Genomic DNA, 21,095 nt, shown 5'->3' with positions numbered 1-21,095 from the left:
AATAAATTTTTCAACTAAATTCCTACTTTATACAATTCAAAATAAATATTTCTTGCATATGCACTGTAAGTTATGCTACTCAAAGCTATCAAAGATTGGATAGAGGTTTGAGTAGCATAAGTAGCAACAAATCTGCACGGTAAGACAGGTTTGAATCCTGCTCAGGGCTGATCTTTTCATCCTAAATTTAACAAAATCAAATATAAATAAATTTAAGACAAAATGGAAGCTCAACCACCTACTTCTAGACAAACTGCTTAATATTTTATTAATTAATTATCCTTATTGTAGCCTGATAAGAATCTGGTTGTATTAATTGCTTAATAACATTTATCAGGTTAATTATATATAAAATTGTATATATACTTTTCTAAACTGATTATGCAAGTGATAATATTTTAATAAAAACCTATAAAAGGTAACATTAAACAAAACCTAACTTAAATCACAAACTGAACAAATTATCTGCCAACTCTAAAATTCTTAAATAAATAAAATCTATACATATAATCTATGTAAAATTCCTGTAATAAAATATGATTAAACTAGAATGTATAGATTATCATGCCAAATATACAGGATGTTCTGCTTGAAAGTACCCAATTTGATTTGACTATAAAAAAAATAACAGTAAAAGAAAGGTTCACCAAAGATTTTACATGAGAAAAAAATTCAGTAAATTTCATTGCAAAAAATTACCACATCTCTATGTGCATTCCAGCAGTCATAGTGACAATATCAAGGTGGTAGACAATTTTCTGCTATATACACTGCTGCCTGTCCTGTTTCACAGTGATGATGGCTGCAATGATGTGCTCCCAAAGATCCAGAAGGTCTGTGACCAAAGTTGCATAAACTACATCTTTCACATAATCCCACAGAAAGAAATCTAAGGGGATCTTGAGAGATTTTGGTGGCCATGCTATCAGGCATACCAGATCACTACCTGTGCTTTCTCCTGTAGCAAAGCAATGACTGGACAATAATGTACACAATTCAACTTCTGTGCCATCTTGCAGTACTAAAAAATCTCTATAAAACTTGATGAGTTTCCCACTAGATGCCACTTGTTGCTTTTATATATTCATTTTTATGGCAAATTAAAATTGGTACTTTCAAGCAGAGCACTCCATATTAAAAATAAGTAAAATAAAATACTTTTAAATATTTATCTTGTTCTTTAATCACAATAGCAAAAAGAAAATGCAAAAAGTATTCATGGTCAAAAAATAATTTAAGAGTTTAAAATTATTTATTTATTTTTCAAGTATGTGTTTGGCACAACATTTTTGTTTAACCATTACTCATACCAATATTTTGAATATTGAATAAAATCATACAGATAACAAATATAAATTTTGTTTATTATTACTATTAAGAGATTTCATTCAGACAGATTTAGTTATTTGACAGTAAAAAAAAAATGACTCAAACTTACCATCTCCCTTTAACGCATTAGATAGCATCTCTCGACATTTCAAACGTACTGTGTCTTTTGTATCTGAAGGAAAGGTAGTTTGTTTAGGAAGTGATTTTGAAGATGTAATTGATGAAAGCTTCTGTGAAGGACTGAATTCGCTAGGACTACTCTTTTGGCTGCCTGAACTGCTGCTACTTGGAGGAGAATCTGATTTTTCTTTATTATTACCATATCCATCGCCTTTTGGACTTGGTGAACCTATAATTTAAATTAATCCATATTTTGAAATGTATTATTATAAATTAAATTTAAATGAACAAGTATTCTAAAAAATAACTAGCAGGTAAGGCTGGCATTGCCCAGACAAAAAATAAAAACAAACATTAAGATTTTTTTGTACTTCTAACTCTTCTATTATATTATATTATATTATGGTATTTGATTTATATACCTATAAAGCAGTGTTTCCCAACATGGGGCCCAGGCCCCACAGAGGGGCAATTTGATTGTTAAGGGGGGCAATTCGAAAATGGACTCATCCAGAGTTTAAGTTAACCGTATAGCCGTTGTATGCCATATTTATTGTAAATATTGATTTAAGTTAGTTTTAATTTTATTTGTTCTTTATTTCCCTTTCCTTGTAGAACTTCCCTTTATAACCCTTTTCCCTTGGGGTGGGATTAACAATTCTGAGAACCACTGAGAACAAAGAGATGAAAAAGGCCCTGAGGCCGGTGAAAGAGGAGAAAGGACATTCTTTGCCCAGACCTCAAGGTGGGCAGACGTGAGTTGTGGTGTTCCAGGTCACATTTGGCAATGACTGGAAAGTGCAAAAGACTTTGATGAAAGGATTGATGAAAGAATTGCACTTAATTGCCACACTGTTTTATTGTAACCATGAATAGTTACAATAAAACAGTGTGGCAATTGAGTGCAAGAAAAACTTCAACGAACACGACAACGAGAGACCTTCCAAAATAGTTCAACGTATATGTTGGGGGGCATAAGAATTTTAGAAAGGCTTTGGTGGGCATAACACTAAAAAGGTTGGGAAACACTGCTATAAAGGTTATCTTATGTAAGGTTTATCACACAAAGTAAACAATCTAACACATTTAAAAATTTCTTTAAATTGTGGACAGTAGAGGAATAAATAACTTTTAATTTAAAATGTGTTAGATTGGTCACTTGGTATGATAAACCCTTACGTAAGATAACCTTAGTAGTTATCTAAATCAAATACTATAATATAACAAACATTAAAACAAAAACCATATAAAAAAATTGGTTATTTTGGCCTATCATTGTCACATTTATCATGATATTTGAGTGGTATAAAATGGCACAATTTCATTAGTCAAGTAGACAGCAATTGAAAATATGATATATTAAATTTTTAAGATATTGTATTTTTTTCTAATGTTAACTGTAACAAACTGTTTCATTCACAGCCAAATATCAAATGGTAATCTACCAACAAATCAAATTTCATAAAAAATAGAGCAAATATTTAAAACATATTTTGTGCTGGTCGATAACCTTGTATTATGCAATTTTCATATTCAAATGCCATCATACTGCTGGATCCAATAGAAAGAAGGGACTGTTGAGGTGGGAGGTTGAAGTTAATTTGACCAAAAGTAGTCGTTGACCTCCTCCCAGAGGCAAGGAGGGTCAACAACTACTCATTAATACTGGTCTACTATTAATATTTGAAAAGTGATTTGTGTTGGCTAGATTGTGAAGGCCCTACATGTGTTGAAAGTTGCTAACTTTAATGCCCAAAAGACTTGATATAAGACTTGTTTAAATAAAAAAAAAAATCCCATAAAAGTGCAAGAATAATTGCTTTTATGTGATCCCATAAAAAAAAACTGGTGAAACCAGGTTGAAACAGTAAAGCTCAGCAAAAACATCTAACTAAAGGAAAGTTTTGAAAATTTTGGCATAAGAATACTGGAAGCATATTTGACCCAACATGTGAATAAATTGCACATTACACAGACTAAAACTACAGGAAATTTTGAATGAAGCAACATCACCATAATAATAAATAAGAAAAATAAACATCAGCACAGAAAAAGGCTTCGAGCTTTGTGCCTTAAAATCATTGCATGTACATGAATTTGACTGAACATTAAGCAGTACCAGTGAACAAAGCTTGGGGCAATGAGTTAATAAGGAAAGGGACAGGGTGTCCAGTTTCGTGGTAGTTAAGTATGTCCATGTGAATATTGCATTTATAGAAAAATTATTAGAATTGGTTTGGTTTATTTGGTTATGGCAATGTGACATGTGAGTGATCTGCCAAGGAAGATGTATCTCAGGAAGAATTATGTAAAGCTGTCCCCTATTTAGGTGTTACTAACATGAAGAAAACCCAGAAAACTGCACATGGCCAGTTTGTTGGCCACACACAAACCCACGACCAACTACCAGTGTTTGGTGGTTTTATCTACTTGGTTACTGGAGAGTACTTATCAGGCTGCATTTTGAACAACTTGTAGACCTATAAATTCACTGTTGTCTGTTTTCCATCTATTCCTAATCTTGAGAAAAGAATTGGGATAGATGAATGCCGAGATCAGATAAGGAAAGCTTAGGGACAGGAGGTCCCTAATTAACTATATCCAAACTTCCAATGGTAACTTGAAAGTCACATTATTTCAATTCAAAAATTATGCCCTGAACAGAGTTAGATACATAACTGGCATGACACTATTGCTAACAGGAAAAGTATGCTGTATAGAGGCAAAACGCTACTCCATTCCACACAGGAAAGTGCTATGTGCTACCAGTAATGGCATAATGGCGTGTAATAGCACATCTATTTTGCACTTTAACATTGTCGCAGTAATTAAGTGAATATAATATATATGTTATGGACAAAGTGATTAATCGGTCATTATGAATAATGACCAAAAAGGGTGGGCAGTGTAATAAATATTAATTAATTTATCAAATTGACCGGTCATTATGAATACTGCTATCACCTAGTTGGGCAAAGTGATAATAGTAAGTTGAGGAATGATCATCCGACATACGCTAGCTAATCAGCACTCAGTTGCATGTGCGTATCGTGTTTAGTAGCAAATTTAAAATTTGATTAAAAAAACCGCCACTTATTTCATTTAGAAATATTTATTTTTTGTGAATTATTTCAAATTATTTTAAAAAGAACATGTAATCTTTTAAAACTAAGTACTATTAACTATATTAATTAAATGGCAAAATTTTACCTATGTGCACCATCTTGGCGGTGGTCGTGACTGTTTGTGCTCTCGATGGATTTCTCTCAGAGGGAAGCCGCCGGCAGGCCGCCGATTGTTTAATGTTACTAGATATTGATACATACTAGTTATTGATACATGTGTTCAAGAACTACCGTGAATAAATAACTAGTGACGTTAAACAATCGGCGGCCTGCCGGCGACTCCCCTCCAGGAGGAATCTGTGAGAGCACAAACAGTCGCGACTACCGCCAAATTCAGTACTAAACGCAATATGCACGTGCAACTGAGTGCCAATTGGCTAGCGTGTGTCATATAATCACTCCTCAACTTATCATTATCACTTTGCCCGACTAGGTGATAGCAGTATTCATAATGACCGGTCAATTTGATAAATTAATCAATATTTATTACACTGCCCGCCCTTTTTGGTCATTATTCATAATGCCGGATTAGTCACTTTGTCCGTAACATATGTACAGTAGAGCATTGATTATCCGACTCAATTGGGGACTGAGATTGGTTGGATGAGTGAAAAACGGATAACCGAAAAGTATGAAAAAATACATTATTAGTATAGCATATTAGTATATCCCATGTAATAAGCATATTAGTATATTGCTATTAACCTACTTCGCATTGAATTTTCATCGATGTTAGGTCTAACAAAATTTTTAAAATAATAATAATCATTGTTAAATTATTTCTTTATTTTGTAAAAAATAAATACAGAAATAAATAAAAAATAGAAAATTAAGCCTGGTTTAAATACTGGCCTCCCTTTCATGGTCGAGCCAGTGTTTCCAGCTAAAACACGCAAAAATTTAACAAAAATAATATTAAAGTAGCCAAGACACAGCCAAATATTGTAGCGCCACATTACTAGCAAACATTTGAATTTGCCGACTAAAATGCTGTCAGTTAACAGATGTGACAGTTGATCGGGGGTCGGATAATCGATGCTCTACCGTATTTATAAAATTATATCTTTTTTTGTAAGAATTATATTTACTTTATTAGTTTCTTAAATATTTTGCCTACAGATGACATTACATGTAAAGCTAAAAAATGAAATGTTGACAGAAATTAACTGATATGTAAAAATCCAACAATATTTTGTTGTGAGATGTACAACATGATGTAAGTTAGAAGTATATCCAAGTTTCATAGCAATCGGCCACACAGCCTAGATGTGCATAGCAAACAAACATACAAACATCCTCATTTATATATATACTAGCTGTTACCTGCAGCTTCACTCGTGCGGATTTTGCAAGCAAACCCTATTTACATTCAATATTTCAACAACCATAGTAATTGTTATTTAACACCTGTTTTTAATTTGATAAATTTTCTGGAACATTTACAATCATTCTATAATTGAATTGGTTCAATTATAATATGATTGTAAACATTCCAGAAATTCGAATTTAAAACGGTTCAAACATTTGGTTAAAAAATCGAAATATATAAAAATTATTTACAATAATGCCTGAAATGTTATCAATTTAATATCCCTAAGTACTGAATGAAGACTAAATGTAATTAATAACAAAAAATCTTATCTAAAATAGTACAGTAGAAGCCGTTCTCCAAATTAAAACTTAATGCTCTCCCTCTCCCCTGCGAGGGAATTTTGAAAAATCACTTTTTAGTGTTCATTCTCATTGCGTACCCTACTAAAACGTAGTGAAATACAAAAATTTGCATCTAAAATAGTACAGTAGAAGCTGTTCTTCAGGTTAATGCTCTGACTCCCCCCCGCGGAGGAATTTCGAAAAATCCCTTCTTAGTGTGCATTTTCATGATGTACCCTAACTGTGTACCAAATTTCACCTCTAGGTTCTGGAACTTTCTAGAAAAAACTGGAACATTCTCATTGAAGTGTCACACATTTTCAAAGTCAACCATTTTCAACCCCCATATCTCCCACACACTTAGAGCTATCAAGACGCAACCACCATAGTGCATGATGGGAGACTTGGAGCTAGTACCACACACAAACACCATTCATGTGCGATGTGTAGTTTTGGCTGTAGAGTGAAATATAGGCACAAACATGTCCATTTATATATATATATATATATATATATATATATATATATATATAGAGAGAGAGAGAGAGAGGATACACAGTAAAATTAAATTGAAAGTTAAGACTATATTTAAAATAATATAGTAAATTATCATATTTATTACTTTTTTAATATTTTGAATGAAGCAAATCCTAGCAGTCACAATGTATTTTCCCCTAAACAATAAGCTCCATTAAAATCTAATAAACTCAAATCTATTGCATTACTGCCAAGATTATAAGCTCTTTTACTAAATGAAAATAGCAGAAGTTTCCTTAATAATTATGTTCTGAAAGTCCTCAAAACTGTACTAATTTTAAGATTTTTCATTTCCCTAAATTATGTTTAGAAGTTAAAATACTTTTCTGTCATGGTCTCTATTTTACTCACAGTCAGATTAGATAAGACTTCATTACAATCAAAATTAACTTGATATTAAATGTAGACGAAAATAACTTAACAAAATATTTTTGTTTATTGCTATAAAACAACATGTTTCAATGCTTAATTAGTCTGTTTCGTGCACATGCAGTTATCTTTCATAGCTGCTTTCTCAAAGCATTAAATCTCATAGCCTTTTTGTTTTTGGATGGCAAAATTTTTCCAAACATACTTCTTGTGTTCATCAATTTTTTTATTTTTAAAGTTCCAAAAACATTTCACCTACTTAAATCACTACAGAAACATCACATTAATGGCATTATATACTTAAAAGTATAACAAAATTAAACAAATGCTTTTAGAATTTTCCATCTTTAGAATAACTCTACTATAGATTGCATTAGCAAAAATGAGCCTAACTGGCAGCACATGTTAACTGCTGTCTTTGTGGCTTCTAGTTTCCTGCTTGAGCTGTATTCTTGCTTTTATTAGAATTGCAAAAATTGATGTGAATAAGAACTGAAAAGATCAGAGTCACAATGCCATTATTGTTTAAAAGATATGATCATGTTATCTAGATTTTTATTTTTAACTCTTTCTGCTCTGTGAACACTAAGAGGATCTTTTAATCAAACACATCATAGATTTGACTAAAATTGAAATCAGGAGAAAGTTTGGTATCGTCCCATCACTACTTTTTCCTAAATATTCTGTGCTAAAATGAGTGTTTTATGTGCACTAAAATATAGTATATATAAAGGTTGCTGAAATGAAAAGTGGACACATATCAGAACTGGAAAACATTTATGCAAATCTAAAAGAAATCTCCACGTTTATTTAAGCAAAGATCCCAGCATCTCACAAGCACAATTGATGCCCCTCATGTAGAATTCTGACAGCTACTAGTAAAAAAATTCTTCAATCCTATTCTTCACCTCATCATTCAACATGAATGTTTGCCCTTGCAAAGCTTTCTTGAGAAGTCCGAAAATGTGAAAGTCGCATAGCAACAGGTCAGGACTATACAGCAGATGTTCTAGTATCTCCCAGCAAAATTCCTGTAATATGGCAATGGTTGTACTTGTATGGGAACAGGCATTGTCATGAAGCAGGATGACTTTTTGTGAGAGGAGTCCTGGGCATTTTGACTTTATTGCTTAGCACAGCCATGACAGTTTTGCAATAGTGTTCTGATTTGATTGTTGTATGTGGTGACATAAATTAAACAAACAGTGGTCCACAGCAATTGAAAAAAGTCAACATCACTTTTCAAGCACCGTGTATTGTTACAGACTTACAAAGTGCCAGGGAGGACAAATGTTTGTTTCTATTGCTTGCTCTTATTCTTCATTTCATGAGTGTAATGGTGACACCATGCCTCATCTTCTGCAACAATATGAAGGAGGAACTCAAGGTCTTCATCTTAGTGCATTGGGTGCTGTAAACTCAGTGATATCTGTATAATCTAGTGATCTCCAGTGAGATTTCTTTGGCACTCATCGTGCACAGGCTTTTCTGAATTGGAAATGTTTGTGGATGATTAATCCAACCATCCTTTTGCTCAAATTCGTGGATACACCAATTGTGTGAGTTGTAATTTGTCAGTCACTTTTGATCATGTCATCCACAGAGGAGATTAATGCAGTGGAGATTACAGTGTGTGCCTGACCTGGTCTCAGTTTATCCTGAATTGACTTGCAACCTTTCTGTAATTCTTTTACTAATTATTCACTGCTGTTCAACCTAAACAATGTTTAATTTGTCTATAGATGTCAGCACTCCTATTTCCTTCAGCCACTAAAAGCCAAACTACTACCCATTATTCAATTCTGGATGCATCCACTGTAACAAACTTAACATTAATCTGCCAATTACTGGAGATAAAATCTATTCCTGCCAAAACTTAATGTGCCTACACTTCACTTATGTTGAGCTTACCCACCCATAAGGTGCCCCACCATTTGCTACTTTGCATGATGAAACATGACACTTGTCCACTTTTCAATTGTTCAATCCTTATAGATATTATTATTATAATTATCTACATAAGGCATTTCTTAATTGTTGAAGTTAACATAAAAGTATGAAAATAAAAGTGTAATAAATTTAATTTTGAATATAATATAATAAAAATTAATATTATTATATTATATTCAGCCAGTTTTGAATTAAGAAAAGACCTGAAAAAGTGCCCAGAAGGGGTAATGAAAATGTTCATCACTTAAACGTTATTCACACCGGTTAATTGGTGAGTCGTACATTTTATATACAACCCAATATTGTGCAGTTAAATATTAATATAATACTGAAATTCACATTTTTTGCCAATATTTCTGAAAAATATCATTGAAAAATCTTGAATCTCAATACCGAATTATTTAACAATATAGAGTGTTTTATTATAACATAAAAAATAAAATGATAAATACAAGGAACAAATTAAATAATCATTACTATAAAAATTAAATGTAGATATTTAACTTACCAGAGAGAAGTTTTTTCCATGTCTTAATCAATGTTTTAGCCAATGAAATCACTTCTTCATCATTGCTGGACTTACGAAGGGAATTAACTGTCATACCAATTCTAGTTTTCTAAATATAAAATAATTAATAAGTTAAAATGAAATAATTTTATGTATTTCTATTGATTAAAATATTAAAACTAAAGAAATAGTAACACGATTATGCCCATTTTCAATATTTATCAAATAAAAGTTAGAAGCTGTTTATCATCAAATTAAGTTAATTGAATTCAACTACTATGTTATATCAACAACAATAATTAATATACAGTTGCAAAATATGATTATTGAAAGACACACAGCAATCAATTGGTCTCATTAAATTGGTAGGAAAATGATTACTATATGTCTTTCAATTGAGGGGAGGCTTACAACACACTGCCCCTCTCTGAATACACCTCTACTTTAACTAATATTTTGCATAAAGTATTATATCTTAAGATTAAACAAATATATTTAAATATTTAGTTTTTTTAAATACAAACTAGAATATTCAGGCTAATAATAAGTCACACAACTGTCTATCAGCATTACAGAAAATATGTTTTCTTCACAAGTACTTTTGACAGTATATATCAGAGGTGGGCAAGCAAGAGTTCAGTGGGAGCAGAAATGTAGGTTTTGCAAAATGTATGGGAGCCGCAGTTCTGTACTGTTGGGCGGATAGTATGGTAAGGCGCACGATTTTATTATATAACATAAATATAATATAAAATAAATATTGAATTTTTTTAATAAACATATTTTCACAAAATTATAAAAATAATAATAAAAAAAAACAGAAATTAACACTTTCAGCAAGAGCCGCATGTGGCTCTCGGAGCCGCACTTGCCCATGTCTGGTATATATAGTGATTGTCATTGTATATCATACTTATTTTTGTAATTTTATATTTGTTATTTATGTTCCATGCTCATGCACGAGAAGCAATTTGAAAATGTTCTGTCTCTAGAATTCTAACGTTCTGTTCTTCATTTTGCCTGAAGAGAACAGTTATATACTGTTGAAAATACTTGTGAAGTAACATATTTTCTGTAATGCCAATAGACACTTGTGTGACTTATTTTTATTATTAGTATTTGACATCTGTTGTTATTTATATTTTATTATTAATATTCAGGCTGTTTCTCCACTTTATCTCCATTGTCTTTTGAGACTTTTCTAATTATGTGTAAAAATAAATAAATCTTGAAGGGCCAAATTTGACATGATTTCAATACTTTCCCTTGTTATGAATACATGGCAGCTGGGAAAGTAGAAGTTAAAGATTATTATTACCATTTTTAAATTGAAGACTTAGTTTAAATAATGATTCTTTTTTCAACATTCACTTTCAATGTTCCAGAACCCAAACTTTTGATGACCAACCTTTCTCCGTAGCTACTTGGCTGTTCCAATTTTTAAACCTGTGTATTTAATTAAGTATTTTTTCTTTGTTTGTAAGAGAAGTTTTAATTTTGATGGTCAAATGGGCTACAGAGAAAGGTCAGTTGTCAAAAGTTTGTATTCTGGAACATTGAAAGTGAATAAATGGTGATTCCTTTTTTCAACAGACTGTGTCTTCAATTTCATTTTTAAACTTAATCACCATCCAACAAAATTCTATGATTTAATTTATTATTATTTGTTTATTTTCAATTTAAAATGTTCAATAACAAAAATAAATAACTTTAGTCTCTTAAGGAACTGCTATGGCAAATGAAATTAAAAACTGCTTTTAATTAAAGCATAAAAATCTCTAATTTTATAAAAATTTAAAATTCACTTACAGGAAAAATAAATTTATAATATTTTGAAATTTTATGTCATAAGCATTAAATCATTTAATTCAATTAAACATTTAAAAAAGGTTTCACCATTTACCCAAATTTTATTTGACAAAGAAGGGGCATATCAATAATTAGTTATGCAAATATGAAAACAATATATATTTGCATATTAAAAGCATACTACTTTTGTAAAAACATTACAATGTACAACTTAAAATACATGATAATTTGTTATTTTAATGTCAAACAAGCCAATTGATATTTAAACAAATAATAATAAAATAAAAATATAAATTTAATAAAAACTATAATTCTAAATTTTTGATAATTGTAATGTCAGAAAATATAGTAAAGTACCATATTTCACCAAACCTGAAAATGCATTTAACCCATTTTTACCTGTCCATAATGGAAAATTTGCAGTCAAAAACAACAATCAGCAGTTATCACCAGCAGACTACTTGGTGAGTTATACACTATTAATAGATATTTTGGCTATACTGCTCAACTACATCAGTTCAAATCAACTTTATTAGTAATGAGCATTTAATTTAAACTTTTTAACATTTAAAACGCTTTCAAAAGAACATTATGATACAGCATTAAAATGAAAAATGATATGTGCATAAGAACATGAAAGTAGAACTGCCAAACATTATCTATTTTATAGCATTTGTCTCATTTTTCTAACTTTTTACTTAACAAACCTTAATAAAATTAAATATTTTAAAATTTCCCCTCCTAAATAAAATCTTAAAATTCAATTTTTGAACTTATAATGAATCAGAAAATCCTAGATGCATATCCTCAATTGCATCTAGGATTGAGGATATGCAAATTTTAAAAAAAATTTCTACCAAAAAATTTGTTTTTTGTTAAGTTAATCTTCAGTAAAAATGTGAAAGTATCAATTTTTGTGAAATTTTTAACAGAAGTATCAACATAAAAATCTGCAATTGTAACATTAAATATATTGATGAAATAAACTGCTTTATGTATTATAACAGTCATAAATATAACTACATAAATTCAGAAAATTATTATAAATTATTTTTACATTTTAACAATTATTTTTATTAACAACCTGTTTAAAATTATCATGTAAACATTAAAATAACATTACTTAATTATTTTAATGCATTAAAAGATAGACTCTAGGCTTTTATGTTTCAAACAGCACTCATTTTATAACTTATGTAATTTTATTTTATAACATTTTATATTTAATTAAAATTAATGAAAATTTAAATGCATAAAAACTTCCTTAACAAGTCTATTTGTAGTCAAGAAAGTTAGATTGAAAACTTGGATACATTCCAAAGCACAATTTAATTACAGTAACGTTTAGTTTTGTGACACATTTCAGTAGGACTTATCAAATAAATTTACTTTTTAAAAAGCTCTTACTGAATGGCCATTCACTTTAATTAAGTGGTATTGGGAACAATCATCTATGTTAACAGCAAAATATATTTTGAAGCAGTACAATAATCTATATTGCATATCATAATTTATGTACAGATGTACAGTAAAGGGTATAAAATATTGTATTGTGTTGTTGATATAAAGAAATGAAACTGTTGCATTCATCTTTTATAACAACATAAAAAAAAAAAAGCTTACATAAAGTCTGATAGAACATTGCAGAAAACAGGTCCAAGAAAAATCAATTTTATTAATTTTATAAGCAAAAAAACACATTTAAACTTATTTAATAATCTATAAATCAAGTAATTTAATTGAAAATCCAGAATTTATATTTTAAGTGATTTTAGTGGTGGTATATGTTTCTTCTATATACCCTCATGACAATTCCTAGATACAAAGGAAAAAAAGTTATAAACATTTCAGATACATTCATTCAAATATAATTTTAATATGAGTAAAAATTTTATTCACTTATGTATTAAATAAAAGAAATTTGGCTTTTTTTTTATTTTTCATATGAAAAAATATTATTTTTGCATTTAGATTCTTGAATTATATAAGACTATTTTTAGTTACAGTAATCGAAATTAGTATAGCATTTGAAATACAGCATTTGAAAAGCTTCTTAAGACCATTATATTTTAAAATACATTCACGACACAACCATTAAAGTAAATATAATTATCTTAACACTCATCTGTAATTTGATCACATTCATTTATTGAATTATCTCTCAATAATAATTTTATATTTCTAATGTTAGATGAAAGATAGTGATTTAATCAAGCACTGTTTCATTTAAATATTTTCATATGTTACATCAACAATTCTAAACATACATAAATAATTATACAGACTAACTAAATACCAAATAATAATTGCTCTTATTAATTCATTTAATATTGAAAAATTACATAAGATATGTTAGTATATTCTGCATTAAAATATGACATCATAAATACTCAATAATATCTGAAAAGTATCATGCAAGTACTTAAAAAAACAATTATATTTAGTAATTATATTATTTATATTTAGTTTAATGCAGTGTTTTTCAAACTTTGGACTACCACCACCTTTTAGTGCATTTATATATATTTTTTCTTGTTTCAAAATGAATTTTGTTCCCCTTGGAAGTGAAACATACTAGTAATGAAATTGTATACTGCCTAATAATACTCATGAAAATGGGTTAAGCATTTAGTAGAAGTCCATTAAATGGATTTCCACTAAAAGTAAACCTAATAAAATGTGTGTCTGCTCAAAACAATTGCCAAAATAAATTATTATTTGAAGAGTTTTGCTAAATCAAAACCTGTCTCAAATGAAATCATTTAATTGAATACTACTGAAACAGAAATCACATAATGAAATTAACGTTATATCGCTATATACCATATATCTCGGCGGATAAGACAACCTTCAGATAAGACGATGTGTAAATTTTCGTCGAAGTTTTATAGTTTTAGCATATATCTGTCCTATAAGACGACCCCCAAACCATCAACAGCCTATGAATTTAGATCAGGATCATCATCTGGATAATAATACTGTATAGCATATATGGAATTATGTCCTATTTGTGATTTTTCGAATGAACAAATTTTATTTTCTTGCATCTGGTGATTTTTGAAAACATTCCCACTAATTCGAGCATTCGGGTAATGACCTTGACTATTTACAAAAACATCCTATGGGCTATTCTATTTTGTGCACATATCCTAATCTCTTCTAGTAAATAATTATGGTTTGTCTGTCTTTTTATAATGGTTTTAATTTATATAAATTTCAATCTAATTTTTTTATATCTGTCCTATAAGATGACCCTGGATTTTTGGGGCCATTTTTTATAGTTCAACTATTGTCTTATCTGCCGAGATATACGGTAGTTTCGTCAAACAGATGTGAAGGAAAGTACATAAATGATCAATAAGAATCAAAGTACAGTGGAACCTCGGTTAGTGAACACCTTAGTTAATAATCAAATCGGTTAATAAACTTTTATTTTGCAAAAATGTTGTCTCTGATAACAGATGAAATTTGGCTAATGAACATAAGTTTCCGTTATGTAATTTAACTAATGTAATTTATTGACAAGACTATGTCTTGTTTATAAAATCGCAGTGCCGTCCTGGCTTACCAGCTTCAGGTATGAAAGAATACTTGCCAGGAGTTACAATTTGGCACAGAGTATTAGGTGCCCAAATCATGCGCGCATAAAACAAACCAGACTCTTAGGTACTCAGGACCAAGAACCGCATCAAAATAAAATACAGGTATACCTCAAGTTATGTCATTTCGAGTTACGTCATTCTCGATTATACGTTGTTTGTCAAAAAAGTATATGGAAAAATAAAAATCAAGTTTAAGTCATTTTATTCGACTTTACATCCATCTGCCACAAACAGTGAAGTCGTAATATCACTAGAAAAGCGTTAAAAGCACATAAAATCATATTAAAATATGTACACTTACAGTAAATGTTAATATAATCATCATAAATCCTAGAGAACGAAACATGAAAACATCTGTGTTTCTGTGTTGTCGTCTTATCTAGCGGTCTTTAAGTGCTCGTTATTGGCATATTTCACCGTAGTTTTGACTTACGTTGTAACTACACAAGTAAATTCGACTTACGTTGTTTTTCGACTTATGTCGCCTCTCCTGGAACCAATTACCGACGTAAGGCGAGGTATACCTGTACAAAATGGCGACACTTTACAAACAGGCACTAGTGCAAGATTTGCACATGCATTGCTCATTGGAAAGTTCGAAATGCAAATGTCGCAAAATTGAATTTTGACAAATGAATCTTTGAAAAAACCCGTTTACGTATCCAGTGTTATTCCCAACATATCTCTGGTTGTCATGTGCTGACCTTCACTGGTTGACCTGAGATATCTTGTTTAAGCATTGGAACATTTTTGAAACTAGATGGTGCTAGTCGTTATATTTTTATATTAAAACTAACTTCTGAAATATAATTTTTTTTCCTTTTTACATTTCTTAATTTAATATATATATATTTTGTTTGTGCAAAATAAAAAAATAATTTTGGACTATACAATAGCCATGATTATTTTTTTCAAAAATGGGAAATTTTCATTAGGCATGGACAAAAATTCAACTCGGCGACAGAGAAAAAGTTTGACATTGAATAGGTCAATTTCACCGAAAATGCATTGTGGATGGCCTCGTGGCCATGACCGTGGCCGGCAAAGTTTGAACGATCGCACTCAGCAATCTTCTTTGGTATCACTAGTTGCAATACCAAAGAAGATTGGAGAATGAGAACGAGACCTGTTGTGAGCATCAAAGTGATCCTGCTTAGTAGAGAGTCTCCGAGACAGTCTTGTCCCAAATATGGCCTTGCCGTTTTACTTGTTAGTTTTATCTTCATCTAATTTGTAATAAAGCATATTTATTGCAAAAACTAGAAGAACCTGAATAATTCATCTAACAGGTTATGGGTCCAGGCTACACTTCTAGAACACCATCAAATTAATATTCTAACAAAGTGAAGGTAAGCCTTTTTCTAGAATAGTTTAAGTCACAACTCAATAGTTCCAATCAACTTTCAAGATGAATATGCAATTCTTTCAAAAAGAAAAGTTGAATAAAAGGCAATTATGACTGCTGGAAAATGCAAATGAAAATACTTTTAATACAAAATGTCCTTTGGAAATATGTTGAAGAAGCATCAGATGAATCTGATGAAGAATGGAACAAAAAAGACCAAAAGGCTTTAGCAACAATTATTTTAAGCATAAAACCATCAGAAATAATTCATGTAAAAAGATGTAGCACATCAAAGGAAATGTTGGACAAACTAAAAGAAATACAGGGTGTCCATAAAGTCTCTTTACCATTTCAAAAATTTATTGCAAATGCAATTAATAGGATATTTTATTCAGATTTGTTCTATTGTATTCAGCGTTTATTAAAGTTTTTTTTACCTTGTTTAACAGACTTCTACATGGGCACTATTAGTTGCATGAAGCACATCAAGATGGTACTCGATCTCTTGCCATGTTCACTGTAGCATAGCCTCATCAATTGTGGCAATGGCATCAGTAATCCTTTGCTCTAGGTCAGTAATGTCCCGTATCTTTGTTCGATACACGATATCTTTAACATAGCCCCATAGAAAGAAGTCCAGGGGAGTCTGGTGAATGTGGTGGCCAAGGAATTGGTCCATCCCTTCCAATCCACCGGTCTGGAAATGTTTAATTGAGGAACCCACAAACATGCAGTCCCCAATATGGTGGTGCACCATCTTGCTGAAAAATGATGGTTGGTTGAAGGTCATTCAGCTGTGGTGCCACATATTCAGTTAAAAGGTCAAGGTAAACATTTGCAGTAATTGATGTCTTGTTGAAGAAAAATGGACCAATTATTCAATGCAAAATGTGATTAAAAAACTTTAATAAATGCTGAATAAATAGAACAAATCTGAATAAAATATCTTATCAATTGCATTTGTAATAAATTTTTGAAATGGTAAAGAGACTTTATGGACACCCTGTACATCAGCTGAGAGGACCAATTATGAAAGTAAGTTTTACAAGACAATTACTTCAAATGAAAATGAAGCCAAATCAAAGTATGAAAGAATATTTAGACATCTTCTTTGAAACACTTAATAAATTGGCACGTGTTTCTGACAACTTCTTTCCATTCTGATCCTTTGACGACTTTCTGATAAATATGAGAATTTCAATTGCTACTTTAGCATAGCAATTGAAAGCAGAAATCAACTTCCTGAAGTCAACATATTAAAAGTGTAACTTCTAGAAGAGGAAAAGAGATGTGACAGGGAAGAAGATATAACAAGTAAGCAGACAGCCTTTGTGGGACACTCAAATGAAAATAAAGGCAAAGATCAACTTAACTCTAAGAAAAAGAAGAAATTCTCTTTCAATTATACCTATGGCAAACAAGGGCAAAAATCCTCTGATTGTTGATGGAACAAAAGAAAAGAACACAGCACATCTTCAAAAGAACCTAACAAAATAGCAACAACAACTACATTTGAATCTTGTGAACCTTTATCTCAAACTGTAAGAAAAGAGGAATGGTGTTTCGATAATGGAGGAATTGCACATGTGGAGATGACAAGCAATTCATAAAAATAACAAATTAATCCACAAAAGGTGCAACTAGCCAACAATAAAACAACTCAAGCTACTGGAAGGGGCTTAATTCTGTTGAAAACCTTAATTAATTTGAAACAAGATACACTACTTTTGGAAAAAGGTACTATTTGTAACTGACCTTCAAGGAAATTTAATTTCAATCAGTAAGTATACCCAGATATCTTATACTGCCACATTCCAGGATAAATATGCAAGCTTAGAAAATACCAAAACTAAAGAGATTTTGGCACAAGGCATTAAAAGGAATGAGCTTTATGTTTAAGATAACCTACAGAAAGTTCTGCTCTAATCACTATAGCACAGAAGAGTCACTCAAAAGAAATTAATCCAAAAATGAAAGATATCCAGACATAACAGACTTGGACATCTAAACTACAGCAATTTGAAAAAATTACAAACAAAAGAAATAGTACATAACTTGCAATTTGATAATTCTCCCAAAGAATCTGAGGCTTGTGAAACATGTATTAGTAGAACACAGACAAGATTACCATTTCCAAAAGAATCTTTCTCAAGTCCAAATCATGTATTACAACTAGTTCATACATCTTTAATCATTTATAGCTCAATTATTTATGGCAGTTGATGATGTAAGGGTTTAATATTATCGGGTTTGATGAGTGTCTATTTGTAGTTCATACAGACATTTATGGCTGAATGAAGATCAAATCTCTTGGTGGAGCAAGATATTTTGTCGTGTTTATATATGATAAATCCAGAATAATTTCTGTCTATACAGAAGAACAGAAGTGAAATATTTGATGCATTTAAAAGATAGAAATCAACTTCACAGAAGTAAACCGGGCAAAAAATAAAAATGATTAGAAGTGACCACAGTCAAAATATTTAAGCAAGGAGTTCACGAAATTTCTTCAATATGACGGAATAAAACATCAGCTCTGTTGAATACTCACCTAAACAGAGTGGATTAGCTGAACATGCTAATAAAACTCTTTGTCAAGATGCATGTTGATAAATTCAGAATTATCAGTCATTATGAACCAAGATAATAATTACTGCTGCATACATCAGAAACAGGTGTCCTACTAGAAACATGGACAAGACCCCAGAAAAAATTCTTACCTTAAGAAAATCTACTATATCCCATATTCATGTGATAGGAAGCAAAGCTTTTGCAGTAAACAATAAACCTGAAAAAAGTAAATTCACACTAAGAAGTAATGAATATATTTTAATTGGATATGATAGTGATACAAAAGCATACTATCTTTGGAAACAAGGTTTGAAACCAAGTTATCAAAAGTAGAGACATCCGTTTTATTGAACTAGATTTTACCACCTAGTTCAATAAATTGATCAGTAGCATCCTACAGAAGTCCATTTCCTAGACATAAGCATTCAAGTTGAAGGATCAGCAATTCACACTGAGGTATACCATAAACTGGGAGCAGAATCTATATACATTCCAGTGGAATCGCATGACCTGCATCAATACAAAATTGCAGCCTATAATGCTTTAATTAGAAGGGCGCACACTTATTCATCCACACAACAAGCTCTGCATGTCGAACTGAGACATACGCATCACATTGCTTCAGACCACAGGTATCCTAGACTTACCTGTAAATTAATCGAAAAATTCCACCTCTCCCAAGAAGCACTCAAAGTCCACTCCCATAATGAAAGCTGATCTGAAGTGGAGAAAAGGATCCTGGTCACTTATAATCCATATCTCCAATCACTTGATAGCTAAAAAGTGTCGGATTCATATCGCATATAGAAGATGTCCAATCATTTTTGACATCCTTCACAATGGAAAGAACGTTCTTAACCGAGATAGACTCCCAGGAGTCTACAACATTCTAATAAAAGATAACAGATGCGATAGAGAGCTCATTTACATCAGCTCTACGAAGCACTCCTTGGGCATTAGAATAAAAAAGCACATCACGAACATACAACACGCCAGGACCATCACAGCTCTGGCTATTTATGCCACTGATCCTGAGATAGAGCCGAATTTTAACCAGGCATGAATCATCCTCAGCACACAATACATTGAACATCTAAAGTGGTTGGTATCTACAAACTCAGCAATGCCTGCATCAACCACAAAGAGGAACTAAATCTGTCTGCAACATGGCAAGCGCTAATAAACAAAGAGCTATAAATTCTCCTCAACACTACATATATAGAGCGCATGCCTAGTAAAGCTTCCATCTTCATTGGGTATCACATATTTGAATTTCAAATAATATACGTATTTAATGACATTCTAATGGAAATTCGTTACTGCCTGAAGAAAAACCTCGGAAGGTTCGAAAACATTCATGAAATTTAATTTTTCATTTTTGATGTTAATTACACACCGGTAACAGGCTTTGAGGTATGTAATGTATTCTGATAGTTTATGAGTTAATTATACTTTCCATTTGCAAAATTTCCTCAACCTTAACACAAACTAATAAAAAAAAGTGAACTTTTGAGAAATTTGTGGGATTTCCCAGGGTGAGAAGAATTTCCTGGATTAAAAAACAACTGGAATCCCGTTTGAGAAACCCTAATGTACAGTGATCTTGTCTCTTCCCCAAGAACGGCATTCTGTAGAATCAAAGTTTTTGTTATATAATTTAACTAATGCAATTTATTGGTTTTATCTTTATTTAATTCATAATAAAGGATATTACAAAAACTAAAGGCCCGAATAATTTGTCTAATAGAGAAGATGCGTGTTTCAAATATATGTGTGTATATATATTGGGTTGTTCGGAAAGTAATTTCGTTTTTTCCACAGAAAACTAAACGCAATATTCTTATAATAAATAAATATTTTATTGAATTATATATTGACTATTTTGGTCAAATACCTGTTGTCATTGTTTCTGGTAGTAGCATGATTTCACATTCATAAAAATTTTGATCGTTGTTTACAAAAAACTGATTCAAGCGATTTTTGACATTGTCATTTCAAGTAAATGTCTTACAGTTAAAAAAAATTTGTATAGACCAGAACAAGTAATAACCTGAGTGTGCCCGATCTGGCAAATATGGTTGGTGTGATAACACATCCCATCTAAGCTATAACAGTTTCTGACGAGTTACCAAACTTGTGTGAAATTTGGCATTATCATGGTAAAACACTACACTTTG

At 31.1% G+C, this 21,095-nt stretch overlaps 1 protein-coding gene across 1 annotated transcript in view; it reads right to left on the bottom strand.

Moving 5' to 3' along the window:
• TfIIS (RNA polymerase II elongation factor) overlaps positions 1 to 21,095 on the bottom strand; it is a 49,883-nt gene that overhangs the window by 15,159 nt on the left and 13,629 nt on the right. Inside the window, exons 3-4 of the mRNA XM_067270577.1 lie at positions 9,592 to 9,700; positions 1,439 to 1,678 (exon numbers count right to left, since the gene is read on the bottom strand). Coding sequence (XP_067126678.1) covers positions 1,439 to 1,678; positions 9,592 to 9,700 — 349 coding nt within the window. The remainder of the gene's footprint in view (positions 1 to 1,438; positions 1,679 to 9,591; positions 9,701 to 21,095) is intronic.

The sequence above is a fragment of the Centruroides vittatus genome, unplaced genomic scaffold (genome assembly GCF_030686945.1).
Source record: "Centruroides vittatus isolate TY-2023 unplaced genomic scaffold, ASM3068694v2 contig_374, whole genome shotgun sequence".
Classification (NCBI taxonomy): Eukaryota; Metazoa; Arthropoda; class Arachnida; order Scorpiones; family Buthidae; genus Centruroides; species Centruroides vittatus.
This window is presented reverse-complemented; position numbering and strand designations above follow the sequence as displayed.